Raw genomic sequence first — 25,160 nt, forward strand, 5'->3', positions numbered from 1 at the left:
CTTCCCGCCTTAAGTTTAAAACTGCAAATTATCAAATATTAAACTCCATTGCAGTAAATAGAGACATACAATGCGGAAATTTAAAAGTCGTTTACAAATTTCTAGTGATCATTTCTAAAACTAATTACAATGTCAAATTCCAATACGACTTTTTATTTTATAATATTAATATTATTTTAATTCAACGTCGAAATATAATATTAGAACATAATAAACGAAATATATGTTTGATTTGTCAACATTTTATGTACAGGCTTCTAAATCGATTTGAAATCATTACTTTCAACTTACTCAATCTTAGAAAGCTTGAAATTTGAAAATTATTTATAGAGAAAGCTTTAAATTTAAAAATATTTTGATATCAAACTCTTTAAAACTTGAAGCTTTCAACTATTAAAGCATTTCAATTTCTAATTGTACAAATTAAAAACGTTTTAAAGTTAACGCTATCCACTTTGGTTTTTGATTTTCCAGACGCTCAACGTTGAAATTTAAAATCAAACCGTTTTGAAAGGTTCAATTTAACTCAAAATAATCTTTTTTTTAATCTATAACACGTGAAATTTCAAAATGTAAAATCAACAATTTTAAATTTAAAGTTCCTCCTAAAAATCTTTAAAGGTTTACTTTTAAACACTATCATTAAAAATTCTAATTTGAAGTTTCTTCAATTTTGCACGCTATATGAAATAACATTTTGTACTTTCTTAAATTCCATAGATTTTTAATTTCAAATGCTCGAATTCGTAATTAAACTATTTAAAATCTTTTAGTTTTTGAAGTTTAAAATAAAACTCTTTTTTGTATTCCTAATGTCATGGATTTTTTACTGAAGGGCGTAATTGAAAACCTAATAGTATTATTATTTAATTTATTTATTAATTTATTATTATTTAATTTCAAGTGCTTTTACAATAATTCAAAATCCTTTATCTTTGTAGACTTCTAATTTGAACTTGTGGAATAATTTTCTCTTAAAATAAATTAAAATCCCCTGCGATTGTGTAATATGTGTTCACAAAATTTTGAAGTTATGTACCCGTGACTAAAAATAATTTTTAAAAGCATACCTCTAAAAATAAAATTTTTCAAAATAATATTAACATCGTTCTTACAGGTTGGACTCTCAAATTAACCAAATGTGGAACAGACATTGGAGACGAAAATGAAGATTTACCTTTCTTTTGTAAAAGTATAGAAGCATGTTTTCAAAGAGAAGTTTTGTCTCGCCTGAATGCATTTGGATTTCCCAAATTACCCGAAGCTTGGTATTGGTTAGAAGAAATCGCTGATAGAAATGACAGGTTTAAATTAATAACATCATTTTTTAACAAATTTTAATAATCGTTAGCTTCAAATTTTTAAAAATCTTAACCCTCCATAATTGTACAAATATTTCAAAAATTAATTATAAGAAACTCAAGTATTTCAAGGGATTAATTTTAAATATTACATTTTTTATTTTATTTCTTATCATTGCAGCTCCCTTTTTGCATTTACATCAGCAGTAGAAAATGTCCGAGAGAATTTAAAGATACAAAATCCCATCGGTCGATTACGATTATTGATACGAACCTGTTTAACTCGAAGGTGCCTGCATTTGCCAGTGCAATATATCGTAAGTTATGAAGGAATATTGATTGGTTTTTCATCTATATAATTTTTACACGTGAAATGCTCTTTCTGATTACAGATAAGAACCCACCATTTATCCTCGCTGGAATATTACTCACATAATAGTATCCTGGGAGATGAAATCCTTGGCGAAATATTTCTCTCGGTGCTTTTGCAAATCAGTAAAATCTACTTTAGATTGAATCTCAGAAATGCCAGCTTTTTAGATGATACTTGGCAGTTACCAGAATGCATTTCAGCCGAGTTCGTGCCTTGCAAATCTTTAGGAATGTCGGTTTGGTCTGTAAATGAAACTCGAAAATAATTGTTTCTCTTATTAATGAAAAATAAATATTAGTACAATAAACAATAATGAAGATTTTCTGTGTAGCTTCACGAAAGGAAGAGCTCTGATTATTAAACTCGAGGAAAATTCTGTTGCTGGAGAAAATGTAATGATTTTATTAAAGCAGATAAAAATAAACATTATTTTTAAATTAGAGTCAATTTTACTTAAATATTTTTATAAACTGTCAGGAAGAAATAGAAGTTGGAGACGTTCTAGATGAAATAAATGGAAATGTCATAACTTCTAACACCAGAGGAAGATTGAGAAAAATTATGAGAAACTCCTCCAGCCGTCCTTTATCTTTACATATCGTTAAAGTAATTTTACCTTTATTCATAAATGACTTTATTTTTTTAGCATAATTCTCTAATTTCTTTTTAAATTAAAGTAAATTAACTTTTTAATAATCGTTCAATATAATGTTTCCCAGCATCGAAGCAAAAAGTCAAATGATATCTTCGAACCGATTGTGGGATTGATAAAAAGTTCCGGAATAGACAAAATGAAAAATTTATTAAAAGCTTCACCTAAGTCCGGAGAATCGCATGGCAAAACTTCTCAATTCAATGAAACTGAAAATAAGGTACCGAGTTCTGGGTTTTTCGTAAAGTATTGTGGTTCGATATCTACAGGCACAGAAGGTGATGTGAAGCAAATTGAAAGGGCAATTTGGAATTTACTGAGATCTGCGGAAACGAAATTAATTCCCGTTAAATTCGAGTGCCTTGAAATTGGAATCAAAGTGACCCTAGATTCCAACGGAACGGTAATTTCTGCTTATTAATTTTTTCTTTAACGTTTTTCCATTATGTATGTTTAAAAAATGATACATTTTTGGACTTTGTAATATTGATATTTCAGATAATTTTTCAACAAAGTTACATGGAGATTTCATCTTGTGGGCGTACATCAAACATTCCTAATTATTTTGCGTTTATAGCAGGGTAAGATCAAATTAATTGAAAAATTCTTCACTTGTAAGATTAGATTATCAGATTTTTTATATTTAACAGATTACCTTAAATTAACTCCAAACAAATAAATTCCACACAAAAAACTATAATTGAAGACCTCAAAAGATATTTAAAAAATTTAGACCAAATACATTTCAAATCAGACAGATTCTACACCATAAGTCGTAGAATCTCTCAGAGACGAAATATATCTTTTTTCAGAGGCAATTAGGGATACATATTTTCCTGCTTTGCGAAAAAAAAATTTTCTACGAAGTTATGCATACTTGAATGTTGAGCTTTGCTTTTTAACAAACAAAAAATGTCTTTAAACCTCTATAAGTTTTGACCAGACTTATAATTTGTTGTATAAGTAGAAACTAGAAAAAAAGTATGGGGTAAAATTAAATAGGAGGGATTTAAAGATAATATTTTTTTCGTGTTTTAAAAATACGTAAGAAAAAAAATTATTTTCTGGAAAAACCTACCTTTTTTTTTTAATATTTGTTACAGTTTCTGCTTATATAAGGAAGGTTTCCTATCAGCTGGAAGTAGGCTAAACCATTTTTGTGGTCATGACAATTTTTTCACCAAAAATAAAAGTTTTTGGTTCTTCTCGTGATTTACAAAAAATTTGCAAAAATTTGTTCGAAAATCGGAAAAATAAATATCGCGTAATTTCCTCTGAAAACGAAATATTTTTCCCCGAGAAATTCTGCAAGATCAAGTCTAAAACCTGTCTAACTTCAAATGTATTCAGTCTTTAAAAAAAATTTTATAATAATTTTAAAGATTTGAATACATCTACCAAATTTACGGACAATTTTCAATGAATATTGTTCAATTTTTGATTTTTTTAGAGAAACAAACTGCAGTGTAGCTACTAAATTTGATGCTCATGTATTTTTTCATCAAAAAGAAAACGAGGTGCAAACAATTTTACAAAGTCTAGGACAAGGATTTCAACGAACACACTTTGCTGTTTAAACTTTAAGAAAAAATCAGACACTTAAAAAAAATAGCCTATAGGTAAAAAAATTTTTCGACCCTATATATAGAGTATAATTTTATTAATAAGAATATGTATGTCCATAGTCAATAAAAATTGTTGAGTTTGAATACATTTTGGACTTGGATAATTTCTCACCATACGCATTTATTTACTTCAAACAATTTCAAAGCAATAATCCAACTAATATTAGACAAATTCTATTTCAAATCAGGCAGAGAGATTCAACTTAGGGTGTCAAAATAATTTTTTATTTGAATATATATAATTCTATGGTGAAAATAAAGGAATACTTATTTCTCAGTATAATAACACTTTTTTGCATTTGTATGTGCCAGAAATTCTGATCTCTCAAATGAAAGGAATATATTTTCTCAGCTTCTCTCTGTTTTCCCAATTCCATTTCGTCTAGAAATATTTTTCCCACTATAAATCAAAACATGTATTATAAATTTCTTGTATAATTGCACATCACTGTTTCTAATTTATAAAGCAATTATTTAAGATTTCGTTCATTTGAATGTTCAGGATTTCCAGCATATGGATTCGTTATAATCATTCCAAGATTACTTTCGAATTCTCATAAATGGACAGATTTTTTTCCCAAAATTCAGTATTTTCCGAACGAGTGCATGTATTTAGGATTTTATTCGACGTGTAAATTCTTGATCTTTTAATTAGTTTCAAAACATAATTTTAATTGAAAAATGACAATGTTGTGAGATGTTTTTCTAAAATTATTGAAAGTGGATTTCCTTAAAAATTCCAATTTTAATACAAAATAAAATAAAAATGCACTGTAAATAAAATATAAGAAAAAAATATAATTTTGGTACTTTCCAGAAAATAAATTTTTTCATCGAATTTTTAAAACATGAAAAGAATATTTTCAGGAAAACCCAACGTTTTTATTTTTTCCAATATTTAAAAAAAGTGTTTGCTAATATAAAAAAGGTATCCTATCAGTTTGGTGCGGGCTTAACCATTTTTGACGGTGGGAACCTTTTTTTTAAATTTATTTTTTCTCATAAACGCTGCAAGTTTTCATCAAAAAGCAAGGGTGTTTTTTGTAAATTTTATATATTTTTTTCAACATTTTAATTCATTTTAATACCCATGGTTAGTTTTTTCTTTTGAATACAAATTATTATTCTAAAAAAACTTTAAATAGATTTTACGTTATTCTGTAAAATTTTTGAGACAAAAAATTCACTTTAAAAAACAAGTTGTATTTAGTTTAAAAAACACATCACGTACCAATAACCAATAAGAGCACTCGGCCAACAACGCGGGAAATTGAACCATTCAAATTTTTGGAGTTTACAGCACTTCCTGTCAGAGGCACTCTTTCTGTTTGTTTGTTAAATTAGATTATATTAAATAACCTGATAGCTACCTAAATTTATCCTGTGGACATTTATATGTCTAGTTTAAAAATGTGTAATCTCCTAATTTCTGCAATTACGCATTTAAATAAACATGCCAACCATTATTGCTCATTCTAACGAATACAAACGATTCTCCTTTAAAATCCTAACCTCAAAACATACAAAAAACTAAATCACTTAAATGACCTAAATTTGACAACAATAATACACTTCACATCAACATAAAGTAAAATTGGGAAATAAACTTCCGAATAGATTTCACTACATATAAAGGATCTAAGAATTGATATGAGAGTTATAGTAAAATAATTTAAAAGAAAAAAAGACGATCTCGCGTTTGTCGTCAGAGGTGCAAAACAGGAAACAGCTGATCGATTAAATTTAGGCTGCTAGAAAAAATCGTGGATCGGGTCGGTGATCCCATAGAAAAATCAATCGTGGAAGGGGGCGGAAATTTTAGATCGGTCGTCTGGTTCGGGGTTGGATAGGGTCTCGGGGTCGGGGTCGCGGTCGGGGTCGAAATAATCGGACAATTCGTATTCTGCGAAGTGCGCCAAGTGCAGTGCGCGGTGTATCGTGGATCTGTCACTCTTCGTACTTCGTCCGTCGGCTAGACGGGAAGAATTAGAAATCTGAATTGATAAAAGATGGCTACGAATACGAACGTAGTCAGCACCGTCGACGACCAATATTTCTACGAGGATGTCGTCTACAGGGTCGACAAGAAGGGCAATGTCGAGTTTGGCATCATCATGGAAAACGACGACCAGGATTTCTCTGACGACAGTTCCGCCAGCGAGGAGAGCCCTAAGAAAAAAAAGGGCGAAATCCGCGTGGTCTGGCATCCCTCCGGCGTCGAGGAACTCGTCAATTCTAAAAAGGTACTCTTTATAACATTACATTACATTTTTTTCCTTTAAGTCTCTGTTTATAAACCTAACCCCACTTTTTCAACATCTGCAAAACCTAACCGGAAAAAGCTATAGAATGTTTCGTCGGAGACGTTATTTTTTTGTAATAGCTAGATAAGACTTTCTATTTGTTAATAGCATTGCAGTATCGGGAAATAAAAGTTAGCAATTATAGACGGGATAAAATCAAAGTTGTCATTTGATGCTGTTTATTTTTGTTGAAATTAAATACTTTTTTAAGTTTTAACAAGCTTCTGGATGGCGTGAATTTTGATGTCAATTTGCAAAAATGATGTGATAATTTAAATTTGATAATTTGATAATTTGTTGGGTTCAGGTTCACCTCGCAGACAGAACTTTGATGCCAGGAGATGTTGTTCGCCGAATGATTAAAGGAAAGGACACACAAAGGGGTTATTGTAGAGATATTGAACTGACGGCATGCGTTCAAGTCATTGGTACCAAACAAGTCCTTACAAATATCAAAAGCGAGGATCTGGTTCCCTTGGAGGTATGCTTTTTTATTTATCTTATTGTAAATATGTTTAAAGTCTTGATTTACTTTGGAACGATTTTGTGTTTTTGTTTTGATCTGCAGTCATGGAAACCTTTGTGTTCTCTCTTGTGCAAATAAGAGTAAATTCCTCGTAGATTTGTAACGGGATAATTTATTTGTTGAAGATGAGGATTCAAATGAAAAATTTCTCTTAGAAGTATTCTTTTATGAGAATAATTAAACATTTTAGCAAATGCGATTATCAGCTACGATTGTTTTAATAATTGCAAGATTTTCAGTTTCTGTTCATTTTAATTTTATTGTTTAGACTCGAAATTTATACACACTCTGGTCTAAACCAATTTACAATATTGGCGAATTTAAAACTCTCAAGTAAATTTGACATTGACACTAACAGAAAGATTCTTTCAGGAATTTTCAACAGATATAGCAGTTTGTATGGATTCATGGGTAGGAGGCATCAGGATCGTTCATTCCAAATTGTGGTTAGCCACTTCTGATGGGTCGCGATGTGTCATTAATGAAATGGATGCTCGTGGCTTGGAGAATTTTGAAGAAAAGAGAGACAACGTAAGTAACATACAAATTCACAAGAGTTAAGTAACTTTTATAATGAAAGAATTTTTTTAATAGTTTCAAACTGTCGACGGTTTACTACTCGACTTTTGAGTGCAAACCAGATTGCGATGATTTCAAAAGATTTCACAAAAATTTCGAAATATCTCAGAAGACTTTAAAGATTTCACAAGGATTTCAATGATTTTTCCAAGATTTAATTTCTATAAGATTTCACAGATATTTCAAAGTTTTGCAAAGTTTCACAAAAATATGGCAATGATATTTCAGCAGCCCCCCTCCCCTAAACGCATGGCGTATTTATTGAATGACCCCTCAAAGGTTTCATACAAATTTCAATTATTTCATAAAATTTCAAAGGTTTCAATTCAAATATTTGAGTTCACCAACATTTCAAAAGATTTTAAGCGATTTCAAAGATTTTCCAAATAATTATACAAAGGTTTCATTTCACCAAGATTTTACCAAGATAAGAGATTTCAAAGAGTACAAAGATTTTAAGAGATAAAAGCAAACGTTTTTATTATTCAAAGCTTTTTCAAAATATTTCACAAGGATGTCATTAGTTTTACAAAGATTTCAAAGATTTTTCAAAATATTTTATATTTAAAAGATTTTTTAAGATTTTTCAAATGATTCTACAAGGATTTAAAAATATTTCAGAAGATTTTAATGATTTAAACAGATTTCAGTTATTTTACAAAGATCTAATTATAAATATTTGATTTCACAAAGATTTGAAAAGGTTTCGCAAAAATTTCAAAAGATATTAAAAAATTTTCGAAGATTTCTCAAGGATTATAAAAAATTTCACAAAGATTTCAATGATTTCACAAAAATTTAATTTCAAAGGTTTGATTTCACCAAGATTTTACAAAGGTTTCAAAAGATTTCTTCACAAAGATTAGGTTTCATCAAGATTTCAAAATATTTAAAAGGTTTTAAAAATTTTGAAACATTTCAGATTTTAAATATTTCACAAATTTTGCAAAGATTTAAAAACATTTTAGAAGGTTTCAAAGATTTTGGAAACGATTTTACAAAGATTTCAAAATATTACAGAAGTTTTAAGAGATTTCAAAGGGATGTAAATGATTATACAACAATTTTATTTCGCAGATTTGATTTCGCAAAGATTTCAAGAGATTTTAAAATATGGCAAACAGATTTTTAAAAATTACACAAATAATTGAAAGAATGTCAAGATTTCACCAACATTTTCATGTTTTCACAAATTTTTCAAAGATTCCAAAATATTTCAGAAGATTTAAAAAATTTTGTACGGGTTTTAATGATATCACAAAGGTTTCAAGATTCATCGACCCCTCGAAGTTGACCAATTTTATACACAATTTTATAAATCTGACACTGTTTTCCTTTGTAATATTTAAAATGGTTAAATTTCTAATGTCTGGATATGAAACTCTTCAATTTTTAACGATTGAATAATAATAGTAAACAGTTCAAACTTGCTACTAGAAAATGAAAAACTCGATTGAATTAATAACTTGAATCTGTTGTTTCCAGGAAAATGACTTTCCTCACTCCTCTGAATTCTATCCTGGACAAAGTTTATGGGGCCCTGTCCACTGTCTTGAGGATGCGCAATGGATTCAGTGTACCAAGGAAATGAAAGCAAAGCGCAAATCAAAGCCGCAGAAAATGACGAAAGTGATCGTCGAAAAGGTGGAAACCGACTGGGTCGGAGTTCATTGGCAGTGCCGAGCCTACTCGAAAGACGGAGCTTGGTCGGATCAAGCTCAACCGAAATTTGTAGTCGAGGGAGAGGACCTCAAGAAACTCAAGTTATTAAACGTTTTCGAACCCTCGACCTTACAAGTAGGCGATCGTAACTTTTATGTGATCACAGGCAACGAGAATGTTATTACTCGCGAACAGTGGAGGAAGCAGCAGAAGGAGTTTTATCAAGTTCCTAAGCACAGTCCAAGAAAAATGCGTCCTAGTGCTGCAAAATGTTTAGATGGTAAGAAAAAAGATAAAGACAAAGAGAGGGACAAGGAGAAAGAGAAAAACGAAAATCAAGCTAATGCTCAAAATCAGCGTCACGACGCAAATGCTCAAAATAATGTGAATTTGGTACCTAATGTGCCGACCAATAACACTTTAATGCCTCCACCGCAAAATCAGAATGCAGAGAGTTCCGATGATTGGGATACGGAAGATACTGGCTCGCAAAGTGACACAGCTTCGGTATATTTCATTTTTACGTATTAAGTTTATTCATTTTTAAGTAGGACAAGCACTAGCCGTAGGCCAAGTTTAAGCATTGGATTTAAGACGTCTTATAAAGGAATCCAAGAATTTAATCGTGGTTGCTAAAAAGTTGTTTCCAAGCTTTAATGCATTTTTAAAAATAATAATAGAATAAAGTACGTACATCGAAGTAGTTTTTAGCAGTTTCGAAATTTTATTCATGTTATTCTTTAGAAATGGTAAATTCAAATATAGCTCTAATACCCACTCAGTGACATTTCCCGGTCAAATACAAATTCATACACGAAAACTGAAAAATTAATGGAGACAAAATTATATGAATGATTTATGCTTATACGAATAATTTGTATTAAACCGAGGGATCTAAAAATTATGCATAGAGATACTATGCCTGCAAGTCTGTCCCTGAAGTTTTGCTTCTACTCCTTCGACAGTAATATTTTAGGGAAGAAATAGAAAAAATCACTTTATAAAATATTTTTTTTAAACACGACTAAACAAAAACAAAATTTTGCATCATTTTTAAGCTTTTTTTACGTCTATTCTAATGATTTCGCAATTTGTTGTAACTTTTTTGTAAGTTATGTGTTCCGCTATATTATTAAACTTTCTAAACGGTTCTAAAAATCTTCCGATGCGTGTTTAGAAAATAAAACAGATAAACAACATTTTCTTACCAAAATTTATCGACACTTTTGGGAAACGACTCTTAAGGCCCAAGCATGCTCAAACGCAAAATTGATTAGCTACCCGAAAGAGGGCCTTTAAGCTGTTGACGTAATAATTAATAGTGTCTTATATTATTGTTTGCAGATATCTAGTGGATGCTCAAGTATGTCATCAATGGGAAGGAAGAAGAAAGGGCCTGCTCTAATGACAAAAGTACTCAAGAAGAAGAAGCTTTGCAAAGCCAAGCCCAAAGTCCCACCAGCACCTTTGATACCTGGTACTAAAATCGTTGTAGAAACTTTGTCAACTAATACAAAGGCAAATGTCGTTTGGCAAGACGGTTCGGTGGAACTTGGTATGTTTTTATTGATTTTTTTAATTTACAGAGATCAATTTTTCCCCGTGAATTTCAAAAATCCTTAAAATCAAGAATTCTGCACAGATTTCATTTTTTTTCACGAAGTTATTCGAATAGTTTTTCAAGAATTATTTTAAAAAAAGAAAGAAATTTAACGCATTCAAAAACTTTACAATCCTAAAAATACTTTAATTTAGGGTTTTACTGACAAGAGTAATTAATTTTTTTAAGTTAGCTTTGAAAAATGCCTTTAACACTTTAGTACTATCTACTGATAAACGTTTGTTAGAAACAAAAAAAATGGAGTAAGTCAAAAATGAGCACTCTTAGATTCTGCTGTGTATATATTTTTCATTCTTTTAACCTACTGAATTTTTTTCTAATGTACTGTCATCAGTAAACAGCAAAATATCAAGTAAGTCACTTCAGTTCTGGACGTGGAAGACATAGCTGACTATTGGTTGGCTTTTTGGAAAAAAACACATCACTATTTGCTTGAATTTTCAAAAACTTACAAGACCTTCCCCCATATAATCGACTTTTTAGGTCGTGCTATGATGCTTTGTGGGATAAGAAACCAGTATTTTGATAATGCGCAACCAAGGACATCTAGACAGTGTGTCTAGTGACCTTGAAAACCTTAATCTCTCCTTGAATTTTAATTATTCTTTTTTTTTTTGCTTTTATAACAGTAATTTTATCGAAATGCGAAAAGTCATTTATATCTTTTAGCCTATTATGAACGAAACATCTCGCTTAGAAAAAATCTTGCCTCTGACAAATTTTTTATTCGTCAAGATATAATTTATCTTTTAATTATTATAGAATTAATGAAGATATTTCAAGGCACTTTTTGTTGAGTTGTTCTACTTAGAAATTATGACAATTATTAGTTCAAAATTTCGATGTTGATTCAGTTTCAGAATTAGATTAAGCCATGGCCATACAACAGATTTTTCGAGGGGTTGACCACTCGGTTTTTGAGTATACAACAGATTTCAAAAGGTTACAAAATATTTCTAAAGATTTCAAAATATTTCACGGATGTTAATGATTTAAAAAAAGGCGCGCACGCCAGATTTAAATAAAGGTTTCACAGAAATTTCACAAAAATTTACCAAACATTTTACAACTTTAAAGATTGAAGGGATTTCAAAGATTTGAAAAAGGGTACAGTACACCAGATTTCAAAGATATCAAAAATTTGATACGATTTCAAGAGGTTTTAAAACATTTTAGAAGATTTCAAAATATTTCAAATAATTCAATGACTTCAACGAATACAAAATATTTTCCAAACAAAGATTCAAGAAAGATTTTATAAACATTTCAAAATATTTCACAAAGATTTCAAGGATTTCGAACATTCAAAAAAGGCTTGTACGCTAGATTAAAAAATTTTCATAAAAATTCCCCAAGATTTCGAACATTTCACAAAGATTTTAAAACTTGCAAAAGAGTTTAAAGATTTTAAAAAGGGTATATTAAAACACATTTGTAAGATTTCAAAATTTTTTAGGAGATCAAAAGATTTCACTAAGTTTTGTAATAATTTAAATAATTCCAACAAATTCACACTGATTTCAAAAGATTTCGAACATTTCGCTAAGATTTCGAACATTGCACAAAGATTTTAAAACTTTCAAAAGATTTTCAAGATTTCAAAGATTTTAAATAACTTCACATTTTTTAGGAGATGTCAAAAGATTTCACAAAAGTTTCAGATTTCATAAAACATTCATAAAGATTTAAAAACAATACGAGAATTTCAAAGATTTCAACAAGGGTGCAGTTAACCAGATTTCAAGGATTTTAAACTATTTCCAAGATTTTAAACGATTTAAAAATGTTTGACAAGATTTCAAACGATTACAAAAGATTTAAAAGATTTTTAAGGATTTCAAAAGGTTTCAAAAAATTTGAGAAGATTTGAAAAGATTTTAATAATTTCAAACGAACAGATAAGATTTGACGAACAAAGATTAAAGAAACATTTCAAAAATATTTCAAATATTTTATAAATATTTACAAAAATGTCACAAAGTTTTCATAGATTTCAAAGCTTTCAAGGACTTAAAAGATTTCAAATATTTTAAACGTTAGCAAAATTTTTTATAATATTTAACAAAGATTTCAAATATTCCAATGATTTTAAACGATTACAACAAATTTCATGAAGATTTCACAAATATTTCAAATATTCCAGTGATTTCAAATGAATACAAAAGACTTAGAGAAGATTTCACAATTTCTTTAAAGAATTCATAAGGATTTCAAAACATTTCAAAGATTGTAAGCGATTTCAAAAGGTTCCAACCCATTTGAGAAGGTTTCAAAAGACTTCAATGATTTTAAACAAACACAAAAGATTTCGCAAACAAAGATTAAAGAAAGAGTTCACAAAGATTTTAAAGATTTCAATAATTGTAAAGAATTTACAAAAGCTTTGAAAAATGCCATAATCGCGGAATTTAACAAAAAAATCTAAATCACGTGATTGACAGCATAGAGCTATCATTGGAAATACGTGTATGTGTGCCTGTCCTTAATCGATGCTCAACCCCTGTTGATCGATCGCAAAGGGAGTTATTTTTGTCATTGAACTTGCGTTATGACGGATATGAAATTTTTGTTTTCGTCAGGAAAATTCTTTTTTTCAATTTCGATTTTTTTAATTGGGAAATTTATAATAATTTTGAAAAAATTCTTAAGTTGTTGATTTACCTTATGATTTTTTTAAACAAATTTAATTTAAAAATGTATTATTCGGGCATTTGTCTGCGGAAAAATTATCTTTTTTTATGCCTGTCCTTTCATTTCGGAACTTCATGACAATTTCAGCAACATTCATAATTTTTTGATGAATTTTATTACTTGGAATGGAAGCTTCTAATGTGTCCCCTAAGGGTTTACATTTTTCTTACACCTTCTCTATTCCTTTACACACCCTCCACACACTTACTTGGTGGTGGAAGGGGGACCTACAGTTTAAGGTGGGTTCCGAACCACCAAGAGCAACAGCCTTAAGTACTTAGAGAAAACCTTTTTCTCTAGAGGTACCGGTCCCTCGACTCTCCGGAGATGAACAAATCCCTTGCTAGGCTAGTGTTCACCGCATGGGCCACCGACACTCTTCCAGAGTGTGAGGCGGGAATCGAAACCGCAAGCCGAAGGAGTGGGTCCAAAGCCTACGCTTTAGCCCCCACGACCATCGTCCCACTTTGAATTTTATTATTTTTTAAAACAATTTTAAGAAAAAAATACATTAATTAGGCATTTGTCGAATGAAAAATTCGTTTTTTCGCTTTCAACTTATGAAATTAGGAACTTCATGACAATTTCAGCCCAATTCATAATTTTTTGAACAATTTTATTATTGTTTTTTAAACAAATAAATTATTTGGGTATTTGTATTTGAAAAAGTTTTTTTCACACTCAGTCCTTTGAGTTTAATTTTCTCATTACGTTCATTCTTTTAATAAGGCTGCAGCTTCAGGATCGAGTAGAATAACATTTTTCTTCCAGTTTTGTCTATGATATAATATTTTTGGATCAGCCTTATTAAAAGAATGAAAGTAATGAGAAACTTAAACTGAAAGGACTGAGATTGAAAAAAAAACTTTCGTCGTCAAATAGCCAAATAATGCATATGTTTATTCAATTTGTTTAAAACATAGAGTTTATCTACCAAGTATGAGTGTTAATGAAATTATCATGAAATTCTTGAATAAAAAATTAGACATAGAAAAAAAAACAATTTTTCTGTCGACAAATACCTGATTAATGCATTTTTTATTGAATTTGTTTTAAATAATCATAAGATTAATCAACAAATTTTGAATTCCACTAAAATTATCATAAAATTCCTATTAGAAAAAGTGATTATATATTCTAATAATTATGTTAATTATATTACTTATATTCTATTCTATTAATTATACATTTGCGACATCCAAAAAAGAACGAATTTTTCTATTGACAAATGCTTGATCAATGCATTTGTTTATTGAATTTTTTTGAGAAAATCATAAGATCTATCGACTAATTATAAATGTTGCTGAAATTATCATGAAGTTCCTAACAAACATAATACCGGGTTCAAGAATTTTTAATGCACACATATTTATTCGCGTTGTGGCGACTCAGGCCTACATTTTAAGAAATTTCATATCCGTCATGACGCACGTTCAGTGTTGAAACTAACCCCCTCTGCGCCCGGTCAACAGGGGTTGGGCACCGATTAAGCACAGGCGCACATATATTTCCAATGAGTGTTCGGTAGTACCAATCACGAGATTCTGTTTTCTTTTAATTCCGCGATCATGCTAGTTTTGAGGGAAAATTAATTTTTCAATAATTAATTGAAGCGTCCGCGGTATAAACCTGTTAACTGACATTTCAGAAATTTTGAGCAGCGAAGGAAAATCGTTTTTTTTTTGCAATTTTCAATATTTTTTAAAACTGTTAAATGTTTTTTGTTCATTTACTAGAGGAAAATAATACACGTTATTTTTATAACAGTTGAACAAAAATGTAATGTTATATGACAATTGAAAACTTTTCATATCTTATCTAAAAGGGGTCAAGCGGTCTAAACATGTTATCTTTAGTGTTATATCGCTGTTTTTAAATTGTTTTTCCCGGACGCGCATGTCTCTGCGTTTTTTTTTTCAAGCTGCGGCAAAGTATTATATGACAAAATGTTTGGAATCGCAAGCCGAACATAGATGTGCTTGCAAAAATTTTAAATAGCTTATTTCAAACATTTTCTCAGTGTTAATAATCGAGACGCGTCGCTTACACACTACATACACTGACTGCATACACACTGATATGTGTCTCACTGGCCTATTCTACGAGTAAACTGAGCCGTTGTGAGAAAAAGCATGGATTTCCCATAAGACGCCATAAGCAGTTAACAGGTTTATACCATGAACATATGCTCTAGATACCAGGACGCGATATTTTTAAATCCATTAAAAACACTAAAAGGTATTTTGTCGTTTCACTTGTAGGATATTAACTGAATATAAAAAATGTTGCAGAATTTGTGTCGCATTATAAGAAACTTCCTTGACGACTTAGACCGTATGGAGCGATAACTAAACCTAATCTCAACTTAACACCTTCGCAAGAGGTTTCAAATATCGTTATAAACTTTTTACGTCCGTAACTCAGCAGGCACCTAACGTAGTCCGTGGCTAGTGATCAAAAACCGTGTTCACTCGAGAATAAAGTTGAAACACACAAAAATAATAATAAATTCATATGCAGAAGGTTCCAAAAATGGCATTTATGAAAAATTGTATTTTTACTCTCCCTGATACCTTAAAATGAATCGCAAAAATTTCCTTTTTTCTCTAAAATTTAATTACACTCTACGGCCGTCTGTTTGATATTCCGCCTTTCTATTTGTTTCTTTATTCATAAAAAATGATACTACTTTCTAGGTATTCCATCAACGCAATTGTATCCGATTCATCATCTGGATGACAAGGAATTCTTCCCTGGAGATTTTGTCGTTGATCAGAAGGAAGAATCAACCATGTATGGTGTGGTACAAAGTGTAGATCATCAAGGGCGAACGGCGAAAATCAAATGGTTCAGGACTTACACTTCAAGTCAAAGTCCCCAGTAAGTAGAAAGTTAATATTGTAATTCATAATTTTGGGCGAGTTCCTCAAGAAAGGAAACTCTTCACAAGTTACATAATTGGAATGTTACTCCTTGCAGTTCAATTACCGACTAAAGATACTTAATGTTCCTTTAAATCTCACATTTTCAGGGTGGCCGTTGGACCACGATTTTTTTATTGGGAATTTACCAATTTTTCGATAAATAATTTGTCCAAGTTTGATTTCAACAGCTTTTAAATAATCAGTTGAAGTTTTATCTTTTTCAATTATAGATCATTTAGTTTACAATGCGTAATTCAAAAATCTTTTACTTACAAATCTTACATTTTGCATTTTAGCTTTTAAGCTCACATTTTTCATTTAAAGAATTTAAAAATGCAGTTTTAAGACTTAGTTAAAATCAGTTAAAATGCCCGATTTAAACTTTATAAGCTATTTTCAATTTTTAAATTACATTCATAATTAAGGGCTTTTATTAAATTTAAAATAGCACTTTACTATAAAATTTTAAATGTTTTAATTTAAAAAAAAAGAAAAATGTCTAAATAAAAAATTATTCCTGAAAAAATTCGAGTAAATTAAAGAGGTATTTATAAGGTATGAAAAGATTAATAGTTATTTTAAAGTTTGAAGTCATTTCAAATAATTTCAGCGAAGTGTTTACGTATACCGAAAGGATCCGGCTATTAGTGCCGAAAATTCGGTGCACATAGCCCAAGGCCTAATTTGAAACAAAAGATAGACTTTTGTAGATTTCAAATTTTTAAAAAAGTAGAAGCTTGTTTAGATTTTTAAAAGGCTTCAAAAAGAATTTCAAAAAATATTTCGAGGCGTCCTAACGGTAGGATGTCAACGCACACAACACGACTATTTCGGGCTATCTACCTATTCTATCTTCATGCTTTTCTCACCCGAGATAGCACATTCATGATTCGATTGAGTGAGCGAGCACCTTTTAGTTTTGGCCAACTCCCAGCTTCATCTTGCTCAATTCCGCGAGCTGAAACTTTCTAGCGCTAACTTCTCGGTTAGCTTTTTATTGTTTATATTTTTGGTTAAGTATCATCTAGTCGAACGCGTGCGTTGGCATCCTATCGTTAGGAAGCCTCGGTTTGTTTAAAATTCCTACGAAAATTGAAAATTATTATTTTTTTCAAATAAACTTAAGAGAATATTTACAAACATTTAAAAATAATTCCAACATTTTAAGGAAATATTTTTAATTTTTCAGGATTTAAGAAAAAAGTTTAGGAAGTATTCGAATCAATTTTTAATATTTCTAGTTCAAAATTGTTTAAAATGATTTGCAGCTCAGTTTTTATCACAGTGAAACTCTTCTATAATGCCGATTTTGGGGCTGGCGGTGGGTGGGAAGTAACTCATTATAGCCCGCTTCGCTTTTGTTTGTTTACGCCTGAGTGCTCGCTTGAGTGACAACTGCAGACACTGCGCAGCTCCTGTTTCATCTACCTACGGCGCGTCGTCAATTCTCGGAAGAGCTAAAGAAGGGAGGGCTGTTGAAGGGTTGCATTGTACTTCAAAATGTAAAAATTTTTATATTTGTAATTCGAATTTTTTTAAATTTCATTGACCGTGAAAAATATTTGCGAACCTGGCAAAGATCGGGAAGTTTTTTATGTTATTGAAACGGCCAGCCTAAATTTTTCATGCAGAAATAGAATTTCGAGTTATATTAAATAAATAGTATGTTTTAATCACATTATTTATAAATTTATTTTAAAAATGAAAACGAAAGCAAATGGATACTTAATAAAAGGCTCATCCAAAGTTATTATTAACTTTTAAGAGCAGTTCTTGCTCAAAGGTACTTAGTGGATACATTCGAAACAATAAAAATAAAGTAACTTCAATTTGGACTGAAAATAAGTTGCAGATTACAGAAAAATGGTAGCTAAGTTGCGTTTTATAAATTAAATTAACCGTAACTTTTTGAGGAACTTAGTTACTTGTAAATCGTTACTTCTCAGCACTGTAATTTATAATCCATTAGCGGAATGTCGACTTATCTCTTTCCATCGAAGCTATTTAGTGGAGAACGTCCATATTAATGTATAATTAAAGTTCTTCACCCTTGAGTTTCGGCATTGTTCTCACATATTTTTTACACTGTTTATAATGTATTTTCTCTTATTTCCAAACAGGCCAACCTTCTTAGAAGAACGAGAAGTGAGTGTCTACGATCTGAAAGATCATCCCGACTTCCAGTACAGGCCCGGAACTCGAGTGATTCGGATAGCAAATTTCGTGGGAGAAGATGCGAGTTGCACAGCGGGTCAAGTGTTGGATAATTACCCAGAGGGAAGAGTAAAGGTCTGGTGGATAGACGGTCACGTCAGTATGTGTTGGCCCCAGGACCTCTACAAAGTCGGAGAATATGACAGCGACGAAGGCGAATGGGACGACGTATCATCCGATGCCTCCTGGGAAACAGAACTGGAAGATTGCTTCATCGCCGATACGGACGGGACCGAGCAAACAGAGAACATAAAACCAAAGCTAGCAGCTCACATAGAAAAGGCACGGAAAGCAATGTCTCGACTCGAAGAAATATTTACCCAAAATCCGTCTCTCCAAACGACAGAAGTCATGAGGAAATTGCTCGAGGTCTATAAAGATTGTCGATACATGGACAAGCTGATGGGGACTTCTTTCTTTCATGAAAGCCATTTTCAAGGTCTCCTCGAAAGGGTTAGGGAACGAGGAAGAGCGAATGTCGCACAGAGGATGGCGGATCAGGTGACAAGATTGTTTAGCCATGAGTCTGGTGGTTCAGAAGAAACCGACAATCAGAGTGCGATGAACCTTGTCGAGAGTACGCAAGATAATTCTGAGAATACCATCGAAATGAACAGTGATTCAGTTTCAGCCGCCGTCGCAAAGGACGATGAGAAGAAGAGCTGCAAGGAAAAGGAGGAAATCGACCGACTCTTTATAAACATCAATCCCAATCCAGAAGACTCTGGATTATTCTCTGCGGATAATTCGAAGAAGGAATCCGGATCGAGTGAATCCAGCGGAGAATTTCTCCTCAGTGAAGATGCAAACAACGTTGATCGTTCTCCCGGGGCCGACGCAGAGAAAGATGATCTTCAAGGATTGAAAAATCAGGGCTCTAGTAGCTACACCCTCGGAAGTTCCCACGTCTGTGTGAAATTGTGTACGTTGATAAAAGCACAGTTAGTCTTGGCTCATGCAGAAGTTTCAAAAAGGTTTGGTCTAGCGAGGATATCCCTTTCGGATGCTGCGAAGAATTCCTCGCCTGTGAAGAAACTGAAAAAGGAGGAGGAGGAGGAGGAGGAGGAGGAAGAGAAGCCTACTTTGATTGAGGAACCGTCCGAAACTTCAATCGAGATTCCGCCGCCGGTTTATGCTGAGGGCGAAGGTTTTATGATAGACGATACAGCTCCTGATAGTCACAAGTTTAAGCTCACGATGTTCCAGCCCACAGATCCTACCAATTTCTTCCGAACTGTCTCGAAGGAACTGAAATTGCTGAAAAGCTCACTTCCGTCTGGAATTTGGTTGAAAGGTTTTGAAGATAGGATAGATCTTTACTCTGTGATGTTTAGAGGTCCTGAGAAAACTCCTTATGAGGATGGTCTCTTTCTTTTCGATTTTCAACTTTCCGCAGATTATCCCGTAGCGCCGCCATTGTGCCATTATATTTCCTACTGCAGTGATCGGCTGAATCCGAATCTTTACGAGGATGGAAAAGTGTGCGTTAGTTTATTGGGAACCTGGGCTGGCCGCGGAACGGAAGTCTGGACGAGTTCGTCAACTCTTTTGCAGGTGATCGTTTCGATACAGGGTCTAATTCTTGTGCCAGAGCCTTATTTCAACGAAGCAGGCTTCGAGAAGCAAAAGGGCTCTCAGCAGGGTAGAGAGAATTCCAGAATGTACAACGAGATGGTTGTGCTGAAGCTGGTGCAAGCACAGACGAAGCTTCTGCAGTATCCTCCGCCCATATTTAAGGATATTATTATCGAGCATTTTAAAAGACACGCTGAAAAACTTGTGCAAAGGTTGGATCGTTGGATGGAGATCTCAGAACAGCACAATAATCAGCATCCTCTCTCTCCGGTTACGCCAACGACGTTCAAAGAAATCTCTCTAGTCGGTGAGTTTTTTTATTACAAACTTTTTATTGGACCAGTTATATGAGTATGCCAAGGTCAAATCTTGTATTGAAATCTTAACACAATTCTAATCGACTTGAAACTGCCAATACATACGTATTTCAGATGATAATACAATATTTTAACAAATTTTAGTTGAACCGCCCCCCCCCTCTTTCCCTTTAAATGAAGTTCGATTTTAGTAATTAAACTGCTCGAAATTAGGAAATATTTGAGAAAGAAACATCTGCAAAAGACTGAAAAGCAACAAATAAATTATTTAATTAATTGTTTAAATTTAAGAAATTTAAATTAGATTAAAATCCAAATTAAAAATCCTTTTTAACGTGATGCAAACTCCTATTTAAAAAAAAACAAGAATCCAACGACCAAATTTGAACCACAACGAACAAACAAAAAACCAAGAACAAAAAAAAATCTGAAAAAAATGAAGAAAAAAAATTTCGCACATAAATAAAAAATAGGAAGGAAAAATGAGAGGGCAGGGTTCGTTGTGGTCCAAATTTGGTCGTTGGATTCTTATTTTTTTAACAGGAGTTTGCATTAATTAATTTTTTTTTAACCTTTTTTAAAATATATTAAAAATAAACGATATAATTCCCTTTTAAAATTTCAAAATAGTGTGACTTGAAATAAAAGCATGAGGCTTAAGTATTGAACAATACATTTTTATGAGAAGGACCATGAAATTACAGTAAATTTATGTTTTGTCCGGGAATTTTGCAAATTTGTCGAAAAAAATCCGTCCAATTGTGATTTTAACCGCTTTTCAAATAATTAGTAAAATTGTTATCTTTTACAATTATGATATTCAGTTTAGAATGCTTATATCAAAAAACCTCCAATTAAAAAATTTTACATTTTAGATTTTAATTTTTAAGCGTTCATTTTAATTTAAAGAATTTTAAAATTCAGTTTTAAAGACGTAAAACAATTAAAAATTAGAAGCTTTCGAAATTGAAGATTTTAGTTAAAAACATTTTTAGTTGATCAACTGTGAATATAAATTAATAATGATTTTTAAAATTGAACTGTACTTTAAGATTTAAAAATTAAATAATAATTGATTTTACAAGACGATTTGGATTCAGTTCAAGTGGAAAGTCTTATTAGTTAAATAAATGTAATCGCCCGATTGAAACTTTATAAACTATTTTCAATTTTAAAATTACTTCAAAATAATGTGCATAATTAAAAGCTTTTTATTAAATTTCAAATATTATTTCAGTCTAAAATATTCCATTCTAAACCAATCAATTTTAAATTTTTTAATTAACAAAAATAACAATTATTCAATATTTATCAATGTCTTACTGTTCATTTAAAATAATTAATTATTTGTTTGTCAAATTGTTGAATTTTGATGTGATAATAACAATTGAACATCTATTATTCTAAGAAAAAGTTCGAGTAAGTTAAGATATATTTAAAAGTTTTGAAAGAATTCAAAATTAATTAAAAATTTGAAATAATTTAAACAAAGTGCCTATGTGTACCGACAAAATCCGGCTATTTGTACCAAAATTTCGGTGTAAATAGCCCACGACCTAATTAAAAAAAAATAGATTTTGGCAGATTTCGAACAAAAAATTTAGAAGCTTTTTTAGAATCATGAAAGACTTTAAAAAGAATAAAAAGCGTTTCCTGGGAAAATTGAAAATGATTTTTTATTTTGAAAAGTTAATTTTAAGTGAATATTTCAAAAAATTGACAAAATTATCAAAAATAAATGTGGAAGATTTAAAGGAAATTTGTTTATTTTTGCAGAATTTTTAAAAACATTTGAGGAAAAATGCGACTCATTTTAAAGGATATTTAGAAGTTCTGAAAAAATATTTAAAATAATTAAAAATTTAAAAAATTGTGAAACAACATGTAGATGTTTCAAGATTTGGAAATTAAATTTCGAAGCATTTTTAAGGATTTTAAAACTAATTAATATAAATATGATTTAACTTTTAATCTAAGAAGTGTTCAGTTTATAAAAAAATGTAATCGTTCAATTTTTAATGTTTCTAGCTTAAAATTGTTTTAAATTATATATTTTTGAAAAATTCCAAATTAATTGATTGATTCTTCAATTTACAGCATTCATTTGCATTTATTTAACTGCATTTATTTAACTGTATTCATTTAAAAATTGTTCATTCAATAAATGTTAGTAGCTTTCATTTTATGTGTGTAAATTATTGATCATTTTTATCAGATTTAAATAAAAAATTATTGAATTTAAAAACTTTTAAACTTTAATTTAAAAAATGTAAAATTCAAGAGTTCCACTTTGAGTGCCTTCATTTGCAGCTCAGTTTTTATTACTTCAAATGGAAAATTTTTTATTTTTATAGTTGGTTTGTTGTAAATTTCATTTACCTTGAAAAATGTTTGCGAGCCGGGAAATGACTGAGAATTTTTTCTTTGAATAAAGCGGTCACACAGGAATAGTTAGAAAGTAGCTGTGTAGCTCAGTTGATAGAGCGCTCACTCAGAAAGTGAGAGGTCGTGCGTTCGATCCCAGCTGGGCGCAATCATAATATGGATGATACTTGTTTCTTTAAAAGTATTATTTAAATGCTTGCGCCAGATTAAATTGGCGGAATAATTAACGTGATTTGACATAATGTTGACTCAGGTCAGTCATCTGTCCTACAAAAACAACTTTTTTAAGTTGAATTAATTATCATTACTCTTTTAAAATTGATAATGTAATAATATTCTTTATTACTTTTGTTCGGATTTTAAAATTCGCAAATTCATATTGTAGCTTTTTTGCGTCCATTGGGGGTTTTCAATTTGAATGAAAAAAAAACATGAAAATTCTTAACTGGAGATTTTGAAAACCTTAAACTTTAAATTTTATAATATGACAATAATATAGGCTTTGTTATTGTACACTTTTAAGTACTTCATATTAAGAAAATATTAAATTTTGAATCGTAAGAGTTTAGAGTTAAAAAATAGCCAACTTTTAAATGATCAATTTAATTAAGTTTTCGTTTTTTAGTTGTTAGTCCTGAAACTATTCACGTTCGTAGATCTTAAAATAATAAGTTTCCATTTTAGTGACTCCCAGGTTAAAAGTGAGCAATGTCATTTTCAAATGTTATTTGCAGATTGTTTCATTGCACAAGCTTTGAATTTGTTCAACTGTGAAGGTTTTAAAACTTTTTTTAACTTTCATTTTAAATATTTCAAAATAAGCTTTTATATTTAATATGCTTACAATTTTGAAAGATTTAAATCAATCATAATTTTGGACAATTAAGTTTGTAATTGTTTGATTAATTATTACCTTTAATTTGAAAGTGTATCATTTCTAAAATTTCGGTTAAATTATCATTTTTAATTCATTTAATATAAAGTTATTTAATTTTACGCGATCGCAATTTGATATATTATAATTTTGAAAGATTAAGAATGGACTTTTCCTACGATTTTCAATATTTATGCATGAAAATGTTCGATTGAGTCCGCTTTAATTTTCAAATTAGTTATCTAAAACAAAACTGTTTTCTATAACTTTAAAAGTGCTGTTTATTTAGATGTCCGAAAATTTTAATTAAATTCGAATTTCGTGTGAATATAACTTTGGCCGAAAAGAACTGTGAAATAAAATGTTGTGGTTACCCTCACATGGCCTGGAGCAATTCAGTTTTTTTGCCCACCCTATTGGTCACTCTTGAAATCTGGTGTGAAATCCCTTCGTGAAATTTTCTGAAATCCTTTGACATTTTTTGAAATCTTTGTCAAATCTTTTGAAAATTTAAAAATTCTTTTGTGGAATTATTATTTATTAAAGAAATAGGCTGCACAATGGTCTTTGCCAAAAAGTTGTTACAATGAATGTTTTATAAATATTATATATATATATATATACATATGCGTGTGTCTGAATAAATAAAATTAAATAGATTAGTAATTCATATTAATAGTAATATAATCATTAATCAGTTAATTCATTAAATTGCAGAGATCAAGAATCGTAATTGTAGTATATATAAATTTTAAAACGAAAATTATTTATTCTGAGTGTTGTCAATGCAAGCGTATTTGTTTAAGTTAAAAAAAATAACTTATAAAAAATGCATTGAAACGTTTTTAGAACATGCAATAATAATATGCAAAAATAAATTAACATAAATAATAATTTAAAAATATGAATTATTTAACAATTTTATTTTAAAATGAGTACTTTTCCTTTGAAAAAATAAAGGCAATTTTAAAAGTACATTTTATTAAGATGATTATTGATAAGTTTCAATAAATAGTCCTTTCTCTGATCAATTTTGACGTAACCCGGGAGTATTCGCGCGTTGATCATCTGGACCGACGCGTCGATCCGCCGCGACGGTTTCGTATGTTTTGAAATACAATATAAACTCGTTCACTGTTATGGTTTCTCGACTAGCTATTCTCAGTTAAGGTATTTATCTATATTTAAAGTTAATTTTAAATGAATTTTTCAAATGATTTACAAAATTATCAAAAGTTAATGTGGAAGATTTTAAGGAAATTTGTTTATATTTGCAGAATTTTTAAAAACATTTCAGGAAAAATTCGAATAATTTTAAAGGGTTTTTAGAAGTTCTGAAAAAATATAAAAAATAATTTTAAATTTGAAAAAATGTTAAACAACATTCGTGCCCGTTGCCTCTTTGTTACAAGTTTGCAAATACATCATCGTTCTAATTGACTGTCACGCGCCTACTAACGTGTCTTTTTTCTAATTTTGTACGTAAACAGATTCGAAGAGCCTTTACGTAAACATCTCAAAAAAATTGAAAATTTGAT

The 25,160-nt window shown here is 30.5% G+C and overlaps 3 protein-coding genes across 6 annotated transcripts in view; 2 read left to right on the top strand and 1 right to left on the bottom strand.

Annotated features, from left to right (window-relative positions):
- Positions 1-4,016, top strand: part of LOC117169634 — a 4,564-nt gene extending 548 nt beyond the window's left edge. Inside the window, exons 2-9 of the mRNA XM_033356105.1 lie at positions 1,118-1,304; positions 1,483-1,618; positions 1,694-1,914; positions 2,006-2,066; positions 2,152-2,280; positions 2,394-2,729; positions 2,825-2,907; positions 3,777-4,016. Coding sequence (XP_033211996.1) covers positions 1,118-1,304; positions 1,483-1,618; positions 1,694-1,914; positions 2,006-2,066; positions 2,152-2,280; positions 2,394-2,729; positions 2,825-2,907; positions 3,777-3,903 — 1,280 coding nt within the window. The 3' untranslated portion in view covers positions 3,904-4,016. The remainder of the gene's footprint in view (positions 1-1,117; positions 1,305-1,482; positions 1,619-1,693; positions 1,915-2,005; positions 2,067-2,151; positions 2,281-2,393; positions 2,730-2,824; positions 2,908-3,776) is intronic.
- LOC117169636 (galactokinase-like) overlaps positions 1-5,660 on the bottom strand; it is an 11,666-nt gene extending 6,006 nt beyond the window's left edge. Inside the window, exons 1-3 of one of the 3 annotated variants that reach the window (XM_033356111.1) lie at positions 5,413-5,660; positions 5,183-5,332; positions 1,734-1,916 (exon numbers count right to left, since the gene is read on the bottom strand). The gene's annotated coding sequence lies outside the window, so the exon portion shown is untranslated. Of the gene's footprint in view, positions 1-1,575; positions 1,917-5,182 lie in introns of all 3 variants that reach the window. The other 2 variants (XM_033356110.1, XM_033356112.1) reach the window with 2 other exon arrangements.
- Positions 5,567-25,160, top strand: part of LOC117169632 ((E3-independent) E2 ubiquitin-conjugating enzyme UBE2O) — a 27,738-nt gene continuing 8,144 nt past the window's right edge. The window contains exons 1-7 of one of the 2 annotated variants that reach the window (XM_033356103.1): positions 5,567-6,194; positions 6,562-6,735; positions 7,153-7,311; positions 8,845-9,528; positions 10,366-10,576; positions 16,030-16,213; positions 18,378-20,353. In XM_033356103.1, coding sequence (XP_033211994.1) covers positions 5,961-6,194; positions 6,562-6,735; positions 7,153-7,311; positions 8,845-9,528; positions 10,366-10,576; positions 16,030-16,213; positions 18,378-20,353 — 3,622 coding nt within the window. In that variant the 5' untranslated portion in view covers positions 5,567-5,960. The remainder of the gene's footprint in view (positions 6,195-6,561; positions 6,736-7,152; positions 7,312-8,844; positions 9,529-10,365; positions 10,577-16,029; positions 16,214-18,377; positions 20,354-25,160) is intronic. The other variant, XM_033356101.1, reaches the window with a different exon arrangement.

Source organism: Belonocnema kinseyi, chromosome 3, assembly GCF_010883055.1.
Source record: "Belonocnema kinseyi isolate 2016_QV_RU_SX_M_011 chromosome 3, B_treatae_v1, whole genome shotgun sequence".
NCBI classification, from domain to species: domain Eukaryota; kingdom Metazoa; phylum Arthropoda; class Insecta; order Hymenoptera; family Cynipidae; genus Belonocnema; species Belonocnema kinseyi.